Source organism: Salvelinus alpinus, chromosome 16 (assembly GCF_045679555.1).
Source record: "Salvelinus alpinus chromosome 16, SLU_Salpinus.1, whole genome shotgun sequence".
NCBI classification, from domain to species: Eukaryota; Metazoa; Chordata; class Actinopteri; order Salmoniformes; family Salmonidae; genus Salvelinus; species Salvelinus alpinus.
Window position 1 is genome coordinate 17156399 of NC_092101.1, and position 21321 is coordinate 17177719.

The following is a 21321-nucleotide window of genomic DNA, read 5'->3' on the forward strand; positions in this document are numbered from 1 at the left end:
GAAAAGCTAGACTACAATAGCTTCCCGGGCTTCTTTTTATATCAATAAACTATTCAAAGAGGGATGCAAGCTCTTGTTTGCTGAATGCTAAATACAGCAGCCAATAGCTCACATGTAGTTTGAAAGAAGAGCGAATGCGCAATGATGGTAGGCTATAGCAGTTATTTATTCAGACTCATTACCATTCAATCTTCGTGAAGAGAAGTGAAAGCCGTCTGCACCTAATTCTAGTCCTATATTATGCAAGCATGTCATTAGAATGATGAAGATAAGGACAACAAAACTTATTTCATTTAATTGTTGAAAGCTAGGAAGGAATGAAGCAATAGAGAGAAAGAGGTAGGCTATAACATTAGGGGAAATATAGTATTAGAAAAAGTATATACAGTACCAGTCAAAAGTTTGGCCACACCTACTCATTCAAGGGTTTTTCTTTCTTCTTACTATTTCCCACATTGTAGAATAATAGTGAAGACACCAAAACTATGAAATAACAGATATGGAATCATGTAGTAACCCCAAAAATGTTAAACAAATATATTTTGTATTCTAGAGTCTTCAAATTAGCCACACTTTGCCTTGATAACAGCTTTGCAGACTCTTGGCATTCTCTCAACCAGCTTCACCTGGAATGCTTTTCCAACAGTTTTGAAAGAGTTCCACATATGATGAGCACTTGTTGCCTGCTTTTTCTTCACTCTACGGTCCAACTCATCCCAAACCATTTCATTTGGGTTGAAGTCGGGATTGTGGAGGCCAGGTCATCGAATGCAGCACTCCATCACTCCTTCTTGGTCAAATAGCCGTTACACAGCATGGAGGTGTGTTTTGTGTCATTGTCCTGTTGAAAAACAAATTATAGTCCCACTAAGTGCAAACCAGATGGGATGGCGTATCGCTGCAGAATGCTGTGGTAGCCATGCTGGTTAAGTGTGCCTTGAATTCTAAATTAATCACAGACAGTGTCACTAGCAAAGCACCCCACACCATCACACCTCCTCCTCCATACTTCACGGTGGGAACCACACATGCGGAGATCATCCTTTCACCTACTCTGCGTCTTACAAAGACACGGCTGTTGGAACCAAACATCTCAAATTTGGACTCATCAAACCAAAAGGACAGATTTCCACCGGTCTAATGTACTATGCGCGTGTTTCTCTTCTTCTTCTTGGTGTCCTTTAGTAGTGGTTTCTTTGCAGCAAATCGACCATGAAGGCCTGATTCACGCAGTCTATGCTGAACAGTTGATGTTGAGATGTGTCTGTTACTTGAACTTTGTGAAGCATTTATTTGGGTTGCAATTTCTGAGGCTGGAAACTCTAATGAATTTATCCTCTGCAGCAGAGGTAACTCTGGTTCTTCCTTTTCTGTGGCGGTCCTCATGATAGCCAGTTTCATCATAGCGCTTGATGGTTTTAGCAACTGCACTTTCAAAGTTCTTGAAATTTTCCAGATTGACTGACCTTCATGTCTTAAAGTAATAATGGACTGTCATTTCTCTTTGCTTATTTGAGCTGTTCTTGCAAAAATATGGACTTGGTCTTTTACTAAATAGGGCTATCTTCTGTCATCCAGGCAAAGGGTGGCTGAATCAAAGAATCTCTGAAGAATTTCAAATATATTTTGATTTGTTTAAAACCTCTTAAGGATCGGACCCTTTTTTTCTTAAAATATTAGCCTAAAATTACATACCCAAAACTAACTGCCTGTAACTCAGGACCTGAATCAAGGATATCCATATTCTTGATACCAAAACCCTTTGAAATTTGTGGAAATGTGAAATTAATGTAGGAGAATAACACATTAGATCTAGTAAAAGATAATACAAACAAACAAACATGCTTTTTCTATTTTATTTTATTGTTTTTTGTTCCTTTATACCCCAGTATCTCTACTTGCACATTAATCTTCTGCACATCTATCACTCCAGTGTTTAATTGCTCAATTGTAATTATTTCACCACTATGGCCTATTTATTGCCTTACCTCCCTTATCTTACCTCATTTGCACACACTGTATATATACTTTTTTCCTACTGTATTATTGACTGTATGTTTGTTTATTGCATGTGTAACTCTGTGTTGTTGTATGTGTCGAACTGTTTTGCTTTATCTTGGCCAGGTCGCAGTTGTAAATGAGAACTTGTTCTCAACTTGCCTACCTGGTTAAATAAAGGTGAAATAAAAAATGTATGAATATAAGTACATTATTTATATTGAGAGGTGAATGTATCAAACCAGTTGCCGTGATAAAAGTTTTTGTTGTTGTGCACTCTCCTCAAACAATAGCATGGTATTGTTTCACTGTAATAGCTACTGTAAATTGGACAGTGCAGTTAGATGAACAAGAATGTAAGCTTTCTGCCCATATCAGATATGTCTATGTCCTGAAAAGTTTGCTGTTATTACAACGTCATTCTAGTCACATTAGCGCACATTAGCAACAACCATCCCAGTATAGGGACTCCGATCTTACGGAATCTTTAAGAGGTTAACCTCTACAGGATCAGTGGGTTCCCCGTGGGATGGTTGAGCTAACGTAGGCTAATGTGATTAGCATGAGGTTGTAAGTAACAATAACATTTCCCAGGACATAGACATATCTGATATTGGCAGAAAGCTTAAATTATTTTTCATCTAACTGCACTGTCCAATTTACAGTAGCTATTACAGTGAAAGAATACCATGATATTGTTTGAGGAGAGTGCACAGTTATGAACTTGAAAATGTATTAATAAACCAATTAGGCACATTTGGGCAGTCTTGACACAAGACTTTGAACTGAAATGCAATGGTTCATTGGAGCAGTTTAAAACTTTGCACATACACTGCTGCCATCTTGTGGCCAAATCTAAATTGTGCCTGGGCTGGAATAATACATTATGGCCTTTCTCTTACATTTCAAAGATGACGGTACAAAAAAAAAATAAACAAACTCATGTTTTTTTCTTTGTATTATCTTTCACCAGATCTAATGTGTTATATTCTCCTACATTAATTTCAAATTTCCACAAACGTTAAAGAGCTTCCTTTCAAATGGTATCAAGAATATGTATATCCTTGCTTCAGGTCCTGAGCTACAGGCAGTTAGATTTGAGTATGTCATTTTAGCCAAAAATCAGGCTCAGGTAGCATCAGGCTTGAATTTTCAATCAAATCTCTAATCAAATCCAGACATAGGCCTATTTATATGCTTTTGAATTACGCTTCCGGAAGGAAATACCAGGTTACCCTGGTGAACAGTGATTTATTCTCGGGATGGAACGGTAAAATATTCAACCCTAGTCTGGTCTGTAAGATGTTCTCCCAGAGAATCTGCCATAATGCATCAGAACAGATCTATACCTCAGCCACAGATCATTATTGAAACTCCATGTAGCCATGCCTAGCAGCCATGTTCCATCAGCCCAGACATGTACAGAGCCTTTTTCTGTCTGTTTGTCTGACAGATTAAACCCTTTCACCAATCACTTCTTAGTTCTCTGCTCAGATTTTGCAGACAGAGCTCTGTGCTCTGCGTCAGTGGCCAAGTTGTGAAAGGAGATATGCGTAAATGTATGAGAACCTGAAAGCAATTCACAGTAACAATCAGAGCTGTGCCCTTGAACACTGACGGGGAGAAGAGAGAGCTGAGACATGCAGGGAGTGCTTTTTAGACCATTCGAGGACCCCGACTTGATTTGCTTTGTCATTGAAATTACACAACGGTAACAGAGGACCTCTCACAATCAACATGCTTATAACACAGCGAGAGGCATAGTGGGAAAGGCCGAGTAAAAACCAGTCCGTTCAATTGAAATCTGAAAATGAACCAAGTCTAAGTGTGGAATTAATACAGATGGCTCTGAAGTGATTGCAAACAGGGCACTTGAGTTAATGATAGAGGGCTTTGCTCAGAATAAGAGGATGTATCCATGCCTAAAGAGCAAATATGACTTCTTTGTAATCACTTGTGAACATTATGAGGAGTTGGTAAACAGATGGCACGAGACAGATGGCATGCGAATTGTTCAGTAATACTATATTTATGAAATGGTTTAATTTAAGTAGTGTCGCCGAAGTATTCCGTTTCAACTGCAACACTAAAAGAAAGCTACATACAATTGTAACTGTGCCAGATTCATGGCAAACAAATGACCAGTTACACAGAGTGGATAAGCAGAAAAAAAGAATGTGGCTTTTTTTTGCAGGATCATCCATATTTCATGACGTCCTCCCTCTCACAGCCAGTTCTGTTTGGGTCTAGGCTACATTTGCATTTGAACATCGACTCAACACCTTTTGTCTGAAACTGCTGTAGCGTTTGAAGCTCAGATCAGATACTATTCCTGCTTTTTTTTTACCTCTAGATGTGGGCACTGGCCCAGAAAAATATCAACTTTGTTGATTAGCAATTCTTCAAACCCTTTGTGGTGCCTCATAAAAGGAGACCATCTTATGATGCTCGATACAATTAAAGGGTACAGATATAATGAAATAAATCCCCATGTCTGTAAACACATAATCCATTCAAAATGCTTATCATCAAATGAACAAGAGATGCTTTAAGAAATACATGTTTATTTAAAAAAATCTATTGCTTAATTACTCCAAAAGGTGAAAATAAGAACACGAAGTGACAGATTTCTTCCTCATTCCGATCCATTATTTCTATCTTCTTCCCTCTCTCTGTAAGTGAGAGTAACTGTCTCTATTGGAAACTTGTGAGGTAAATTAAGTATCGCTCGAAATGTGAGAGTGGGCATCTCTTCCTGGGTGCCTCTGAATCGATGAAAGGCAGGATCATGTGCTTAATGACCCAGGTGTTAGCCGGAGGGAGAGAGCCGACCGACTCTGCCCAGAGAAGGAGGGGGGATGGAGGGCACAGACTGACCACACTGGGCTACACCGCTGATCAACGCTCACTCAGAAGTCTCTCTTAGTGTCTCTGGCTCTTTATGTAATGGGGGTATTCCTAATAAGGGGAGGACACACAGGTACGAGGAACACGAGCGTAATACAGTATAATGCAACGCTCACATTCTCGTCAAGAAATGTCATTCGCACACATTGACACACGGAAACATTCTCTCACAACCATCCACACACTACAGTAACAGGAGAGTGAAAGTCAAAGCATGGGTCATAATTGAGCTCTGTTGAGATCTTCAGTCCAGAGTGGGGAAGCTGCTCTCCTCTCCTCTCCAGAGCTGGCCTCTCCTCCTCTCCTCCTCTCCTCCCACAATGGTCTGTAGCTGGCTGTCTGGGTCACTATGAGTGATTGAGCTGCTTCCGAAGACCTTGGCTTCGCCCAGCGGGCTGTGGATCAATCAGCCGATGTCTGAGGGAGACAAGACCTCCCAGCCTCCCAGCCCCACGCAGCCCTCCCAGTGTTCAGCCTCACAGCCTGTCAATCCCACTCATCTCCCTCCATTGGCTTCTGCTTCCTGTCTGTCTGTTCCTCTCAGCTGAAGAAGTAAGTGGAATCCTTTACCCGCTGGAGATCAAAGTTGCCTGGGAGACAAACACAACACAAACTCATCTCAGTGAAAAGTGATGCGTGATGATTGCTTAAGTTTTGATCTGTCAAATATTGTTGTCCAATTCTGAGTGATTGATCAAGTCTAATATCAATCTCTATCTTCAGATCCGCAGTGAATTCAACTCTGAAAAGTTGCCCCTGTACATGACTGTCGACTCCTATAGATATATTATAGGAGTCAATGCTTCCCCTACCATTATATAGGTGGGCCAGACTGCTAACTGTAACCTGTCATATGTGAGTGTAGGAGCAGGGAGGGGCCTGTCTGTCTATATAAGGCACCAGATTATAATACTGATTCTGTCATTAGAGGGGAAATGACAGCTAGGCAAGACACCCACTCTGTGCATAGCTATTCTATCTCAACTAATACATGTAACCTACTATGTGAGAGGAACAAAATGTTCCGATTATGTTGTATAACAATGGGCGATGCTGAAATTAACCACGACCTGTTCAATGTAACCTGGCAGAGTGATGCAGAAAATCATCCTGGATTATGTCCAGCTAGTATTCATCCACTGTATCCTGTTAGAGGAGACAGCCAGGGGTTACCGTGGTGATGGCCTCTGTATGGTTCGGACACAAAGCAGACCACCACATCTGCCTGGGCCATGTAAATAGATTATGAATGCGGGTGGAGTGTGGGGACAATTAATGGTAATCAATTTTATGCAATTCAGCTGCTGGTGCCAACCAACCACTACAGATGGACAGAGAGACAGAGAGAGAGAGAGAGGTTACGTAAAGCCTCCTTCAGAACTGATGGATGGACGTGGTGCTGACAGAACAACGGACGCTGTTATCAATCATCCTCTTTGTCTATGCTGTGGGGATTAGAGGTGGAATCTGATGGACAGAACACACAGGTCACATAGGGTGCAGAGAGAGAGAGACAAAGATGCAGAGAGAGAGACGCACAAAAGAGAGTCAGAGAGAGATGCAAAGAGAGAATGAGGCAGAGAGAGAACGAGGCAGAGAGAGAGAAAAACACTGACCTGTTTGGGGCACTTTGGCCAGCAGCAGCAGCATTCTACGGTACTCCAGAAACTTTTTGCTTTTGACCTCGCTCCTGGAGGAGAAGGGAGGACAGGATAAAAGCCTTATTTAACTGTTGTTGTTGTGGTGGTGAGAGGTTGGTCAGGAGTCCCGGTTAGTGAGAAGAGCAGGACAGTGGTGCAGGATCCTCAGGCTCATCTCCCTAAGCTCCAGCCTTCCTCTGTCTCTCCTCGCCTCTCCTCCTAGGGACTAATGACCTCACGGGGCCTGGGCACAGGGGGTGAGGGACTGGCCTGAGGTGCCCAATTACCCCACAGAAGGAGCAGTGTGGATACCATGTACACTTAACCCAAGCCCAGGGGATTACCGTAAAAACAAAACTTTTTACAAGCAACCTCACTAACAGTAAAACAGCCTTTTTACTGTAATACAAGTGGTCTGTTGAGATTCTAAACACATTTACCTTCAAAGGCAGTCTGGGATCTGGGAATTTGTTCACGTTAAAAATCATGTCTGTATTGGATAGCATAGTTAAAAGCCCATCCAGCGTTTATTATGTTTAGTTTCTACAGTGCTGAAATGATTATTACTTTAACGATGTGTGTATGCTTTACCATGCAACTACAGTGCATTAGGAAAGTATTCAGACCCATTCCCTTACACATTTTGTGTAGTTACAGACTTAATTTAAAAATAAATGTAAAACAATTTTTAAAAATCGTCAATCTACACAAAATACCCCATAATGACAAAGTGAAAACAGGTTTTTAGAATTTTTGCAAATGTATTACAAATAAAAAAAAGAAAAACCTTATTTACATAAGTATTCAGACCTTTTGCTATGAGCCTCGAAATTGAGCTCAGGTGCATCCAGTTTCCATTGATCATCCTTGAGATGTTTCTACAACTTGATTGGAGTCCACCTGTGGTAAATTCAATTGCTTGGACATGATTTGGAAAGGCACGCTTGTCTATATAAGGTCCCACAGTTGACAGTGCATGTCAGAGCAAAAACTAAGCCATGAGGTTGAAGGAATTGTCCGTAGAGCTCCGAGACAGGATTGTGTCGAGGCACAGATCTGGGGAAGGGTACCAAAACCTTTATGCAGCATTGAAGGTCCCCAAGAACACAGTGGCCTCCATCATTCTTAAATGGTTGAAGTTTGGAACCACCAAGACTCTTCCTAGAGCTGGCTGCCCGGCCAAACTGAGCAATCAGGGGAGAAGGGCCTTTGTCAGAGAGGTGACCAAGAACCTGATTCGCTGGTCTGATGAAACCAAGATTGATCTCTTTGGCCTGAATGCCAAGCGTCATGCCTGGACTAAACCTGGCACCATCCCTACGGTGAACCATGGTCGTGTCAGCATCATGATGTGTGGATGTTTTTCAGTGGCAGGGACTGGGAGGGACTGGGAGACTAGTCAGGATCGAGGGAACGATTAACGGAGCAAAGTACAGAGAGATCCTTGAAAACCTGCTCCAGAGCGCTCAGGACCTCAGTCTGGGGGCGAAGGTTAATCTTCTAACAGGTTAACGACCCTAAGCACACAGCCAAGACAACGCAGGAGTGGCTTCAGGACAAGTGCCAATGACCTTGAGTGGCCCAACCAGAGCCCGGACTTGAACCTGATCGAACATCTCTGGAGAGACCTGAAAATAGCTGTACAGCGATTCTCCCCATCCAACCTGACAGAGCTTGATAGGATCTGCAGAGAAGAATGGGAGAAACTCCCCAAATACAGGTGTGCCAAGCTTGTAGCGTCATATCCAAGAAGACTCGATGCTTCAACAAAGAACTGAGTAAATGGTCTGAATACTATGTAAATGTGCTATCATTTTTGTTATTCTTTATACATTTGCAAAAAAAACAACACTATTTTTGCTTCATCATTATAGGGTATTGTGTGTAGATTGATAAGAAGAAAAAAACAATTTAAACCATTTTAGAATAAGACTAACATAACAAAACATGGAAAAAGTCAATGGGTCTGAATAGTGTCTGAATGCACTGCATATCATTAAAGTCCAGCTCTGGCTTGTCCAGGCTTAACAAGTACATAGCGTATACAGGGTGAGAGATCACAGCAGTAAACTCCCAAGTAGATGAATGTTTGTACATTCTTTGCATACATGGCTGAGAGAAAGTGAAAGTTTAATCAACAGTGCTGTTGCATCTACTTTTTGTTGAGTTATGTATTCTCAGTAAAAATGCACAATGTGCAATAACAAGTTCTGTTAATGCACAAAATAGGCGGGGTTTGCATATAAAGACATATAAAGTCAGGTTTTTCCCCTCCCCAGCACTTTTTCCCTCTATGCTCCTTTCCTCCTTCTATCTTATAGCTAAATAAAGCAAACTAAACTGCCAGTCCCAGTGTGGTGTATCAGTGGTCCAGTGTGTGTGGTGTGTAGAAACTTACAGTTGCCCAGAGCAGTATTTTTTCAGTAGGAAGTTGGACAGCTCTTGAAGAATGGGCTGGCTGTGCAGTGCCACAAACTGCTCCCGGCAAACCTGGCAACCCAAGAGAGCACAACACACACAGTCACTCTACTGTACTCCCAACACTCAAGCAATCACTCTATTCAACACTGGCATTTGACTGTACAGGGAGTTCTAGAGTGATCTGGCAACCCGAGAGAGTCACTTACTCTGTCCTCACGATACAAGCAGAACCAACAACACTACTCAACTCTCCAGCTTCATTGACAAAGGACTCTAAGTCACACTGCTGTAGGGTGAGTTATGCTAATGATCTCCATTGGGGTTGCTCCATTTGTCCTCTCCAGTCCTGTCGGTCTCCATTGTGTGACTAGGGAGATCTAAACTAGGTTGATGAAACGCTCATAATCCCTCCGAGAGGAAGGAGAGGAGACCGGTCACAGACCCTGATACTACATAGACAACAGGGGAGGACAGGAGGAGAGAAGGAGAGGAGGTAGAGGTAGAAATGGAGAAGGAAAGGGATAGGAGACTAGCTAGAGTGACTGGGGCCATTCATTTATGCTGCCAGGTCGGTGCTAATTTAATGCTCGCCTGAAGAATAGAAATATGATAATATAAAATCCCATGTCATATGTTAAGGTGCTGACCAAGATATTTAGAGTGCTGCCCCTAGCCTTTGTGTTCAATTGGCTATGTAATGAGGGAAGGGCACTTTGAGATTTAAACATGACAAGAAATAACCACACTGTGAATAACCGCTTCAATGCTAATCATTGGAGATTGGATGAAGAAATAGCACTTTCCTTAACATAATTCACACAGAAATACCATTATGGTAATTCGGCCATTTTGTATCTCAACAGAGCGTCTCAATTTAGTGTTGTTGACACCTCGGAGCGTCTCAATTTAGTGTTGTTGACACCTCGGAGTCACGCTAAAAAGGACAGGCCAACACAGCCATCTATACTCCGTAATGGCCCTCTGTAACAGGATGCAACTCTGGGACATATGGTGCTGTCTGCTGCCAATAGCTGTAAAGCCATGTATTAACAGCCAGGCAGCCAGTGGTGTAAAGTAATTGACTCTGGCCACCAGGGAAGGCCTATATGGGGTATTATACTCTGGGTAGTTCAAACCTTGAATGCTGATTGGCTGACAACTGTGGTATATCAGACCGTATACCACGGATATGACACAACCTTTATTTTTTCTGTTCTAATTACGTTGATAACCAGTTTATAACAGCAATAAGGCAACTCGGGGATTTGCGGTATTTGGCCAGTATACCACGACTGAGGCCTGTGTCCAGGCACTCTGCGTTGCTTCATGCGTAAGAACAGCCCTTAGCCGTGGCATATTGGCCATACACCACACCTCCTTGGGCCTTATTGCTTAAGTATACTACCACACCTAGCCACAAGGAGCTGTGTGCTAAGGTCAAAGGAGGAATGACGAAGGTGATAGAAGAAAATGAAGATGACGTACCTTGTTCATGGTGTCGACTGTGATGGCGTGGGTCCAGAAGCAGTCGTGGACGGAGACGAACGTCAGGCCGGCGCTGGAGAAGCACACAGAGGAAGAACGAGAGCGACATGAGATATAGGGCTAGACGCGGTGGAAGGAAATTGTGGTGGAAGCTGGACACCGTAACATGAGGTTACACAGCCTGGGAGACATACTAAGACTTGAATCACTGTGACATAGTATGACAACAGTTTATGGGTTCAAACAGAGATGGTAATTCAGATGGCTATCCCATGCAGATTTCAGAGGGGTCATGAGAGCTTATACCGTAGCAGGCTAGAGCAGGGATTGGCAACTTTGATGGTGGTGGGGCCAACATAAAATCTGAACTCATCATGAGGGGCAGTGGCCCGAGGGTCTGCGTACCCATACATGCAGTCAGAGCCGGCCCTAGCCTTTTGGGGGCCCTAAGTGACATTTTGTCGGGCCCCAATTCTACACATTTTGCCATGGGGTGTAGAGAAAATGTAGCAATTTTATAACAAATTTCTTGCAATTCTACACAGTTTTCCATGGACCGGAGAGAAAATGTGCAATTCTACACAGTTTTCCATGGACCGGAGAGAAAATTTGCAATTCTACACAGTTTTCCATGGACCGGAGAGAAAATGTGCAATTCTACAGCTTATTTCCTACAACTCTACTCATTTTGCCATAGGGTTCAGAGAAATGTTTGCAGTTTTGAATATGATATCTGAGTGAGAGTGACTAAGAAAATTAATGGGGGCCCCTCAGTCGGTAATTTGACCACAATACTAAAAGTTTAGATAATTGAGTGACTGTCAGTGAGTGACAAGAGAAAAACTGCTGATGCACAACCACATTTTAGAAATAGGCCTATTCTAGTTTTTTTAACTCTCAACAGCAATTTGAGACCTCCTTGGAAATTGATGCACCCTGCCACCAGTTTCCCCATCCCTGTTGTAGAGTGTGGTGTGGGTCAGAGGTTATAGGTTAGGCCTTAGTGTACCTGTAGCAGTAGAGAGCGGTCAGCATCATGTGTGTGGAGTCCAGAGAGTGGATGAAGTTAGGAGGGAAGGCATTCTTCTGTTTCACAGTGTCTGGTCTCCTGTGGATGAAAAACAGGAGAGTTATTCACAACAGGAGAAGACACACACAGTCACACGCTAACTACACTGCTCAAAAAATAAAGGGAACACTAAAATAACACATCCTAGATCTGAATGAATGAAATATTCTTATTAAATACTTTTTTCTTTACATAGTTGAATGTGCTGACAACAAAATCACACAAAAATTATCAATGGAAATCAAATTTATCAACCCATGGAGGTCTGGATTTGGAGTCACACTCAAAATTAAAGTGGAAAACCACACTACAGGCTGATCCAACTTTGATGTAATGTCCTTAAAACAAGTCAAAATGAGGCTCAGTAGTGTGTGTGGCCTCCACGTGCCTGTATGACCTCCCTACAACGCCTGGGCATGCTCCTGATGAGGTGGCGGATGGTCTCCTGAGGGATCTCCTCCCAGACCTGGACTAAAGCATCCGCCAACTCCTGGACAGTCTGTGGTGCAACGTGGCATTGGTGGATGGAGCGAGACATGATGTCCCAGATGTGCTCAATTGGATTCAGGTCTGGGGAACGGGCGGGCCAGTCCACAGCATCAATGCCTTCCTCTTGCAGGAACTGCTGACACACTCCAGCCACATGAGGTCTAGCATTGTCTTGCATTAGGAGGAACCCAGGGCCAACCGCACCAGCATATGGTCTCACAAGGGGTCTGAGGATCTCATCTCGGTACCTAATGGCAGTCAGGCTACCTCTGGCGAGCCCATGGAGGGCTGTGCGGCCCCCCAAAGAAATGCCACCCCACACCATGACTGACCCACCGCCAAACCGGTCATGCTGGAGGATGTTGCAGGCAGCAGAACGTTCTCCACGGCGTCTCCAGACTCTGTCACGTCTGTCATGTGCTCAGTGTGAACCTGCTTTCATCTGTGAAGAGCACAGGGCGCCAGTGGCGAATTTGCCAATCTTGGTGTTTTCTGGCAAATGCCAAACGTCCTGCACGGTGTTGGGCTGTAAGCACAACCCCCACCTGTGGACGTCGGGCCCTCATACCACCCTCATGGAGTCTGTTTCTGACCGTTTGAGCAGACACATGCACATTTGTGGCCTGCTGGAGGTCATTTTGCAGGGCTCTGGTAGTGCTCCTCCTGCTCCTCTTTGCACAAAGGCGGAGGTAGCGGTCCTGCTGCTGGGTTGTTGCCCTCCTACAGCCTCCTCCACGTCTCCTGATGTACTGGCCTGTCTCCTGGTAGCGCCTCCATGCTCTGCACACTACGCTAAAGGACACAGCAAACCTTCTTGCCACAGCTCGCATTGATGTGCCATCCTGGATGAGCTGCACTACCTGAGCCACTTGTGTGGGTTGTAGACTCCGTCTCATGCTACCACTAGAGTGAAAGCACCGCCAGCATTCAAAAGTGACCAAAACATCAGCCAGGAAGCATAGGAACTGAGAAGTGGTATGTGGTCAGCACCTGCAGAACCACTCCTTTATTGGGGGTGTCTTGCTAATTGCCTATAATTTCCACCTGTTGTCTATTCCATTTGCACAACAGCATGTGACATTTATTGTCAATCAGTGTTGCTTCCTAAGTGGACAGTTTGATTTCACAGAAGTGTGATTGACTTGGAGTTACATTGTGTTGTTTAAGTGTTCCCTTTATTTTTTTGAGCAGTGTATGTTTCTCTCACACACCCCCCACTATGAAGTCCCTGATGATGCAAGGAACTGAAAAGCCAGTTTCCAAGTACATAAATCACTGATGGTAGATATGAATTATGAATGAGTGACAAAGAAACAACAGAACAGATGTTCACGTGGCAAAGGCATCTCGCCAATAACAACTGCACTCTAAACTTCCAATTTCCCGTGTAAGCTTCCAGCTAATTGGGTCTTGGCGAGAAAAGAAAAACATATTGCAGTATTAGTAGCTGTTTTGGCAACTGTGATCCAACTGAAGGGTTGGAGAAATGTAAATGTACATCGACCTCTGCTGAAAGTGAGCACTTTCCCAATCTGTATATGCACACATTATCCTCATTAGCCTGGGCCCTGCCCTCCCAACCCACTGCTCCAGTGCACTTGTAATGAGGATGGAGTACAGGGGGATAATAGCTTGGGATGCACCCAGCAGCACAGACTAGACATAGGCATGCCAGCTATACAGATGTCAACTCCACTCCCCTGTAACGCATTTTGGCTGGGAACTGGCCAGAGTGATGGAGAAAATAGCCAAGCCTGTATCAGTGCTTAGGGGTAAATTCTACCTACTCTGAAAACTATGCGGTTAACTTTGTCTCTATGGGGAATGGGATAGACTGGGAGTTTAGCTTCAAGTACTTTAGCAACAGTTAGTCAAATCAAATCACATTTTATTGGTCACAAACACATGGTTAGCAGATGTTAATGCGAGTGTAGTGAAATGCTTGTGTTTCTAGTTCCGACAGTGCAGTAATATCTAGCAAGTAATCTAACAAACACAACTACCTTATACACACACAAATGGGATGAATAAGAATATGTTTATATAAATATATGGATGAGCGATGGCCGTGCAGCATAGGCAAGATGTAGTAGATGCTATAGAATACAGTAAATACATATGAGATTAGTAATGTAGGATATGTAGACATTATTAAAGTGCCGTTATTTAAAGTGACTAGCAATGCCTTTATTAAATCCATTTATTAAATGTATTAAAGTGGCCAGAGATTTTAGTCTGTATGTTGGCAGCAGTCACTCTATGTTAGTGATGGCTGTTTAACAGTCGGATGGCCTTGAGATAGAAGCTGTTTTTCAGTCTCTCGGTCCCAGCTTTGATGCACCTGTACTGACCTCGCCTTCTGGATGATAGCGGGGTAAACAGGCAGTGGCTCGGGTGGTTGTTGTCCTTGATGATCTTTTTGGCCTTCCTGTGACATCGGGTGCTGTAGGTGTCCTGGAGGGCAGGTAGTTTGCCGCCGCTAAATACTTTGTTCAGACCCCACTAACCTCTAGAGAGCCCTGCGCTTGTGGCCGGAGCAGTTGCCCTACCAGGCGGTGATACAGCCCGACAGGATGCTCTCGATTGTGCATCTGTAAAAGTTTGTGAGTGTTTTAGGTGGCAAGAAATATTTCAGCCTCCTGAGGTTGAAGAGGCACTGTTGCGCCGCCTTCACCATGCTGTCTGTGTGGGTGGACCATTTCAGTTTGCCCGTGATGTGTACGCCGAGGAACTTAAAAAACGTTCCACCTTCTCCACTACTGTCCCGTCAATGTGGATGGGGGGGTGCTCCCTCTGCTGTTTCCTAAAGCCCATGATCATCTCCTTTGTTTTGTTGACATTGAGTGAGAGGTTGTTTTCCTGACACCACACTCCGAGGGCCCTCACCTCCTCCCTGTAGGATGTCTTGTCGTTGTTGGTAATCAAGCCTACCACTATAGTGTCGTCTACAAACTTGATGATTGAACTGGAAGTGTGCATGGCCACGTAATCATGGATCAACAGGGAGTACAGGAGAGGGCTGAGATTGCACCCTTGTGGGGCCCAAGTGTTGAGGATCAGCGGGGTAGAGATGTTGTTTCCTACCCTCACCACCTGGGGGCGGCCTGTCAGAAAGTCCAGGACACAGTTGCACAGGGCGGGGTCGAGATCCAGGGTCTCGAGCTTAATGACGAGTTTGGAGGGTATCATGGTGTTAAATGCTGAGCTGTAGTCAATGAACAGCATTCTTACATAGGTATTCCTCTTGTCCAGATGGGATAGGGCAGTGTCCAGTGTGATGGCGATTGCGTCGTCTGTGGACCTGTTGGGGTGGTAAGCAAATTGCAGTGGGTCTAGTGTGTCAGGTAAGGTAGAGGTGATATGATCCTTGACTAGCCTTTCAAAGCACTTCATGATGACAGAAGTGAGTGCTACGGGGCAATAGTCATTTAGTTCAGTAACCTTTGCATTCTTGGGAACAGGAACAATGGTGGCCATCTTGAAGCATGTGGCCACAGCAGACTGGGACAGGGATTGATTGAATATGTTCGTAAACACACCAGCCAGCTGGTCTGCACATGCTCTGAGGACGCGGCTAGGGATGCCGTCTGGGCCGGCAGCCTTGCGAGGGTTAACACGTTTAAATGTTTTACTTACGTTGGCCACGGTAAAGGAGAGCCTACAGGCGTTGGTAGTGGGCTGTGTCAGTGGCACTGCATTGTCCTCAAAGCGAGCAAAGTTGTTGTTTAATTTGTCTGGGAGCAAGACGTCGGTGTCCGCAACGGGGCTGGTTTTCTTTTTGTAATCCGTGATTGACTGTAAACCCTGCCACATACGTCTGGTGTGACTCCAGGGCTGGTTATTGTATGGGAAAGATAGAATGCTTGGTGGTAGTGGTCTATCTGAGTGTGGGACGGTTAGATGGTTAGAGGCCTGTAAGCACAGGAGAGCCACAGCCAACCACTCCACCTCATCACTTACTTACATTCCCTAATAAAGGCCTTTTTAAGACTCTAATTACCACAATACTGTGTGCGTGTTTGTGTACAGTACATGTTTTCCTACCTTATCAGGACCAGAATGTTCTGACAAAGTAGGAAAACAGGAAACATTTTGTAAAGCCAGGACTTTTTTCAAGTCCTGAATTTGTTTTAAATGCTATTTTTGGCTTATGGGTTGGGTTTAGGGTTTGGGGTTAAGGTTAGGGATACGTTTAGGGCTAAGGTTTAGGAGTTAGGAAAAATAGGATTTTGAATGGGAATACATTTTTGCTCCGCAAAAAGTCCTGAAAATTCATGAAAACAAAGCTGTGTGTATGTACACAAGTGAAAGCTGGGGAAATCAGCAGAGAGGAGGAAATGCTGAGCTCTGCTGTAACTGGCAGCCTGTGAAATACTGATACTTTCTCTGGCAGAAATCTAAGTTGAGAGGAATAACTCTATAAGCAGCAGCATCCCTCTGCACGCACGCACACACACACACTTTAGTTTGAGATAAAGAGAAGGAAGCTTTTTGGTGTGTGCCGCCGTGCTCGTGTGTTGCGGTGCTCGTGTGTTGCGGTGAATGTCAGGTCAGACAGAAGGCTGTCAATCTGTCTCCTCTCTCTCAGTCAGTGCGGTATTTATGGTCTCTCTCGGTGTCAGTGAGGTATTTATGGTCTCTCTCGGTGTCAGTGAGGTATTTATGGTCTCTCTCGGTGTCAGTGAGGTATTTATGGTCTCTCTCGGTGTCAGTGAGGTATTTATGGTCTCTCTCGGTGTCAGTGAGGTATTTATGGTCTCTCTCGGTGTCAGTGAGGTATTTATGGTCTCTCGGTGTCAGTGAGGTATTTATGGTCTCTCTCGGTGTCAGTGAGGTATTTATGGTCTCTCTCGGTGTCGGTGGCAGACCTCACAGTAATGGGGAGACTGTCACAAGGCATAGGCCTCACCCCACTGAGGGATCAGACAGTACGCTACAGACAGCAGCAATTAAAGGGGAGCTCTGTCCCAGTCACGAGCTGGATGAAATAGTCACAAAACGTGTATGGCTGTCAGTCAGCATGGACATTGTGAAGAACAGAGTATGAAATTAACGTTTTATTTTAAAGTTAGAAATGACCCATATGCATTGTTCCAATCTTAGTGATACAGCTCTAGTGTTTAGTGTTATAGTGTAGGCACTCACTCAAAGATTTACACTAACTAGCCCAACTGGGCCTAGTTTCCTATGTTGCACAGGAATATGTATAGGCTACTTAAAAAAAAAGTTTCAAACCAAATACCCAACAAACAACAACCACGGTGTATCAACCTCCAGCTCTACCTCTGATACTAATCACACATTCAATGGCCCTTTTACAGAAATCATTCAGCGGTGACATTTTAGCCCAAATGCCACCCTACCCAGGGCTATCAGTGGCCTGTCTGTCTGTCCGTCCATCTGGTGCAGATGGCCCCATTGTTTTGAACATATCTTTCCTTTTCAAGTTCAAAAAGTTCACAAATACATTATAAAACATGTCAAGGATTGTTCACATCATGCTCTATGTTTTTGGAAGAGAAAGAGACAAAGAGGGAAAGAGAGAGAGAAATAGTCATTTCTTACAAACTATCCCTAAAAGGACAAAAATACTGTAAGTAATAGTAATAATAGTAATTACAGCAGTTTACCTCAATGTCATTGAATAGAATTAACACACACGTTCCTGTTTTTGTCTATACAGTTATTTGGCAGGGAACAATATGTCTTTAGTCGCAACCCGGCTGTTATAATTTACATTACATACACATTTTTCAGTCTCTGAGTCCTTTGACTTACAGTTGGCGGCTGTGGTTTGAGCCAAATTGGCCGTAGTCATTTTCTGTGCAATCACTAACAGTACCCTTAACATGTACATTTGGTTTTTATCATCCAGGTTACAAGGTATTGCTCCCAATAAAATGAAAAGTGATTCCAGTGGTAACTAAATGTCTAGGAGTGTCTTCACTACTTCTTTTTTAATGTTCTTCCAGAACCCCTGTAACTTTGGACAGTCCCAGAAGATATGTGTGTGGTCTCCCATTGGTCCACAGCCCCCCCCCCCCTCCCAGCATACAATTTCGATATCAAGAAAGGTGTTAACACATCTCATCTTCACGTTCCAGTCAAACTAGTGCATTTGTGACTACTTTCACAAATTCTCTCCCATGATTTATCTTCCACCACCAAATTCATTTCTAGTTTCCATCTTCCTTTAACATCCTGCGTGTGAAACCTTATATATAACTGAGACACATATTTTTTGGCTATTTGACCTTCCAAAATGTTTATGAAATATTGCTCGACACTGAATGCTGATTTTTTTATGACCTCCCATTTCTTGTGTGTCATTAGGTTGTGTCTTATCTGGAAGTACCTAAACATGTAATTTGCATGAAGACCAAATTTGGTTTGGAGCGGAGTAAAAGATTTGTGAACATTCGCTTCAAAAAGCTGGTTAATTGACCCTTCGCTAAGCTCCACCCCCCTTGGTTACTGTTGCAACCTCAGACAGCATTTTCCCAGGAAGCCCAATTCCCCATTCAACCACTGGCGAAATCCCCTCACAATGATCTCAAACTGTGTTTCTAATACACAATGAAATTAAACAGACTACCCCTTGCGAATCAGGAAACTCTTGGGTATGTTGTGGCGGACTGTTGCTTCACGGGAAAGGGAACCTGGTAAAATTATGTTTGTAGTGTAGCTAGCCACTGAATGGCTCTGAATTCACTGTCAGCATGCAGTGAAATGAAAGCTATAAATACTTTTGGAGCAAACTAGCTTGCTAGTGCACTAAAATCATACCCTGACATTGCTAACTTAGCTAGCTAACATACAGTACCAGTCAAAAGTTTGGACACACCTACTCATTCAAGGGTTTTTCTTTATTTAAAAAAAATATTTTCTACATTGTAGAATATTAGTGAAGACATCAAAACTATGAAATAACACCTATGGAATCATGTAGTAAACAAATCAAATTATATTTTATATTTGAGATTCTTCAAAGTAGCCACCCTTTGCCTTGATGACAGCTTTGCCCATTCTTGGCATTCTCTCAACCAGCTTCATCGGGAATGCTTTTCCAACAGTCTTGAAGGAGTTCAAATAGCCCTTACAAAGCTGTCAAGGCAAAGGGTGGCTACTTTGAAGACTCCAGTATAAATATATACCGTACCAGTCAAAGGTTGACACCTACACCATTTCTTTATTTTTAATATTTTCTAAATTGTAGAATAAGTGAAATGCCAAGAGTGTGGAAAGTTGTCAACAAGGCGAAGGGTGGCTACTTTGAAGAAACTCAAATATAAAATACATTTTGATTTGTTTAACACTTTTTTGGTTACTACATGATTCCATATGTGTTATTTCATAGTTTTGATGTCTTCACTATTATTCTACAATGTAGAAATAAATAAAATAAAGAAAAACCCTTGAATGAGTAGGTGTGTCCAAACTTTTGACTGGTACTGTACATTTTGAGAACATACGTTTTATTAAGTGGCTAGCAAGCTAGTTAGTATTAGCAACGTTTGGTGGTCAATGATACTGAGAGCTAGCTAAGCAGCTGAGTTAGAAAACAATGTAACAAAAGTATAATTTTGTATTCGAAAAATACTTCAACAGGCTATGTATTTCAGGAATCACAAGGACAAGTACTCCTGGTACACTGTTAAATTATTGATCAATTTAAACATGTTTATTTGGACGAAAACTCTCCGTTTTTGCCATAGCCCTCATTAGCTTTCATGCAATATAAACGTGAGCTTTTCCGAGGTGTTGGACTTGATGACCGTTGCTATCCAGTTGCTGCTGTTGGTTCCCCGAAATTCTGGGGCGGGGCTAAGCAAAGGGTCAAATGTGATCGACCCTTTCTGCCATTATGGACTGCTGTCCATACCTTAAGAGTGTATCTTTGACATTCAGTCTTCAATCTAACTTTCCTCCAATGTAATGGGCCTAAAAACAGTAATGAAGGAAGGGGTGTTCCTGGAAATGAATTGTGAGCTGTAGCCATTCACTGGATATAGGGTTGAAGTTCCATACTCGAATCCTTAATAAACAATGGAATGAATTCCATTCTCAATAGTGTTTGTTCTAGGTATAACCAATCAACCCTATCAAATACCTTCTCCGCATCTAGGCTGAGAAGCATGGCTGTTGCAGAGAAGCATTGCTGTTTGTTGTTTACCCTTAGCCAGTGACTGAATGTTTAATACCCTCCTAATATTGTTAGTAATTTGTCTGCCAGGTATAAAACCTGTCTGAACCGGGTTAATCAGTTTCCCAACTGTATATGTTTCTGAATTCTCTTAGTACATTTCAGGTCCGTGGGGAGGAGACGAATATGCCTGAATGAGCTACACTGGGAAGGATCTTTACCTTCCTTGTGGATTACTGTTATGATTGCCTCTGACCATGTTTTGGGTGGGTCTTCCTTTGATAATGCAAAGTTATATACTCTGCACAAAACCAGGGTAATATCCTCAATGAAGGTCTTCACCTCGGTATCCATCTGTCCCCTGGTGATTTATTATTTTGCAATCTCTTGATGGTTTACTCAATTTCGTTCTCTATAACTGGCCGTGTCATTTCGGCCCAATCTTCCTGTGATCATTTTGTGAGATTTAGGTTAGACAAGAGGGTTCAAATGTTTTCTTGTTTATGGTCTTGTCCTGATGAATCATTAAGGTCTTTATAATATGCTGCAAACACCTCCGCAATGTCACTTGGTTTTGAGACTTCTGCTTTAGAGAAGGGATGAATTATCTTAGGGACTACTCTGCTAGCCTGGGCTTTTCTTAGCTGGAAGACTAGCAACTAGCTGGCTCTATTACCCATCTCATAATATCTTTGATTAGGAAATCTAAATGTCCCTTCTGTTTTGTAAGTCAATAACTCATATAACTTTTGTTTACATTCATTCAACTTATGCAATGTATTATCGTCCCTTGTTTTTTTATGTTCTCGTTCAAGTCTCTAAACTATCTTCCAAACCCTGCTGTTTTTCAATACCCTGCTTCTTTAATTTGTCAAACAAAGCAATTATCTTCCCTCTTAATACCGCCTTTGCCCCTTCCCACAAAATGGATTGATACATCATTATCAAAAAAAATAAAGTAATCTTTCAAATGTTCATTGTAACTCTTGCTTTACAATATGTTATGTCAAAAGTGCTTCTCCATTCCTAGATGTATCTTTAGACATACTTGACTGGGGTCCGATATAGTTTAACGCTGCATTCCTCTACTTTATGTAAATACTGCTTGGATATAGAAAATAAGTATATTCTGGATGCCATGACCCTTTGAGAAAAAATGTGTCTTTCAT

General features: G+C 42.8%; 1 protein-coding gene across 1 annotated transcript in view; it reads right to left on the minus strand.

Annotated features, from left to right (window-relative positions):
• Nucleotides 1–4545: 4545 nt before the first annotated feature.
• polrmt (polymerase (RNA) mitochondrial (DNA directed)) overlaps nucleotides 4546–21321 on the minus strand; it is a 99070-nt gene continuing 82294 nt past the window's right edge. The window contains exons 17-21 of the mRNA XM_071345071.1: nucleotides 11461–11559; nucleotides 10452–10524; nucleotides 8944–9035; nucleotides 6522–6595; nucleotides 4546–5495 (exon numbers count right to left, since the gene is read on the minus strand). Of these exons, the coding sequence (XP_071201172.1) occupies nucleotides 5446–5495; nucleotides 6522–6595; nucleotides 8944–9035; nucleotides 10452–10524; nucleotides 11461–11559 (388 nt within the window). The 3' untranslated portion in view covers nucleotides 4546–5445. The remainder of the gene's footprint in view (nucleotides 5496–6521; nucleotides 6596–8943; nucleotides 9036–10451; nucleotides 10525–11460; nucleotides 11560–21321) is intronic.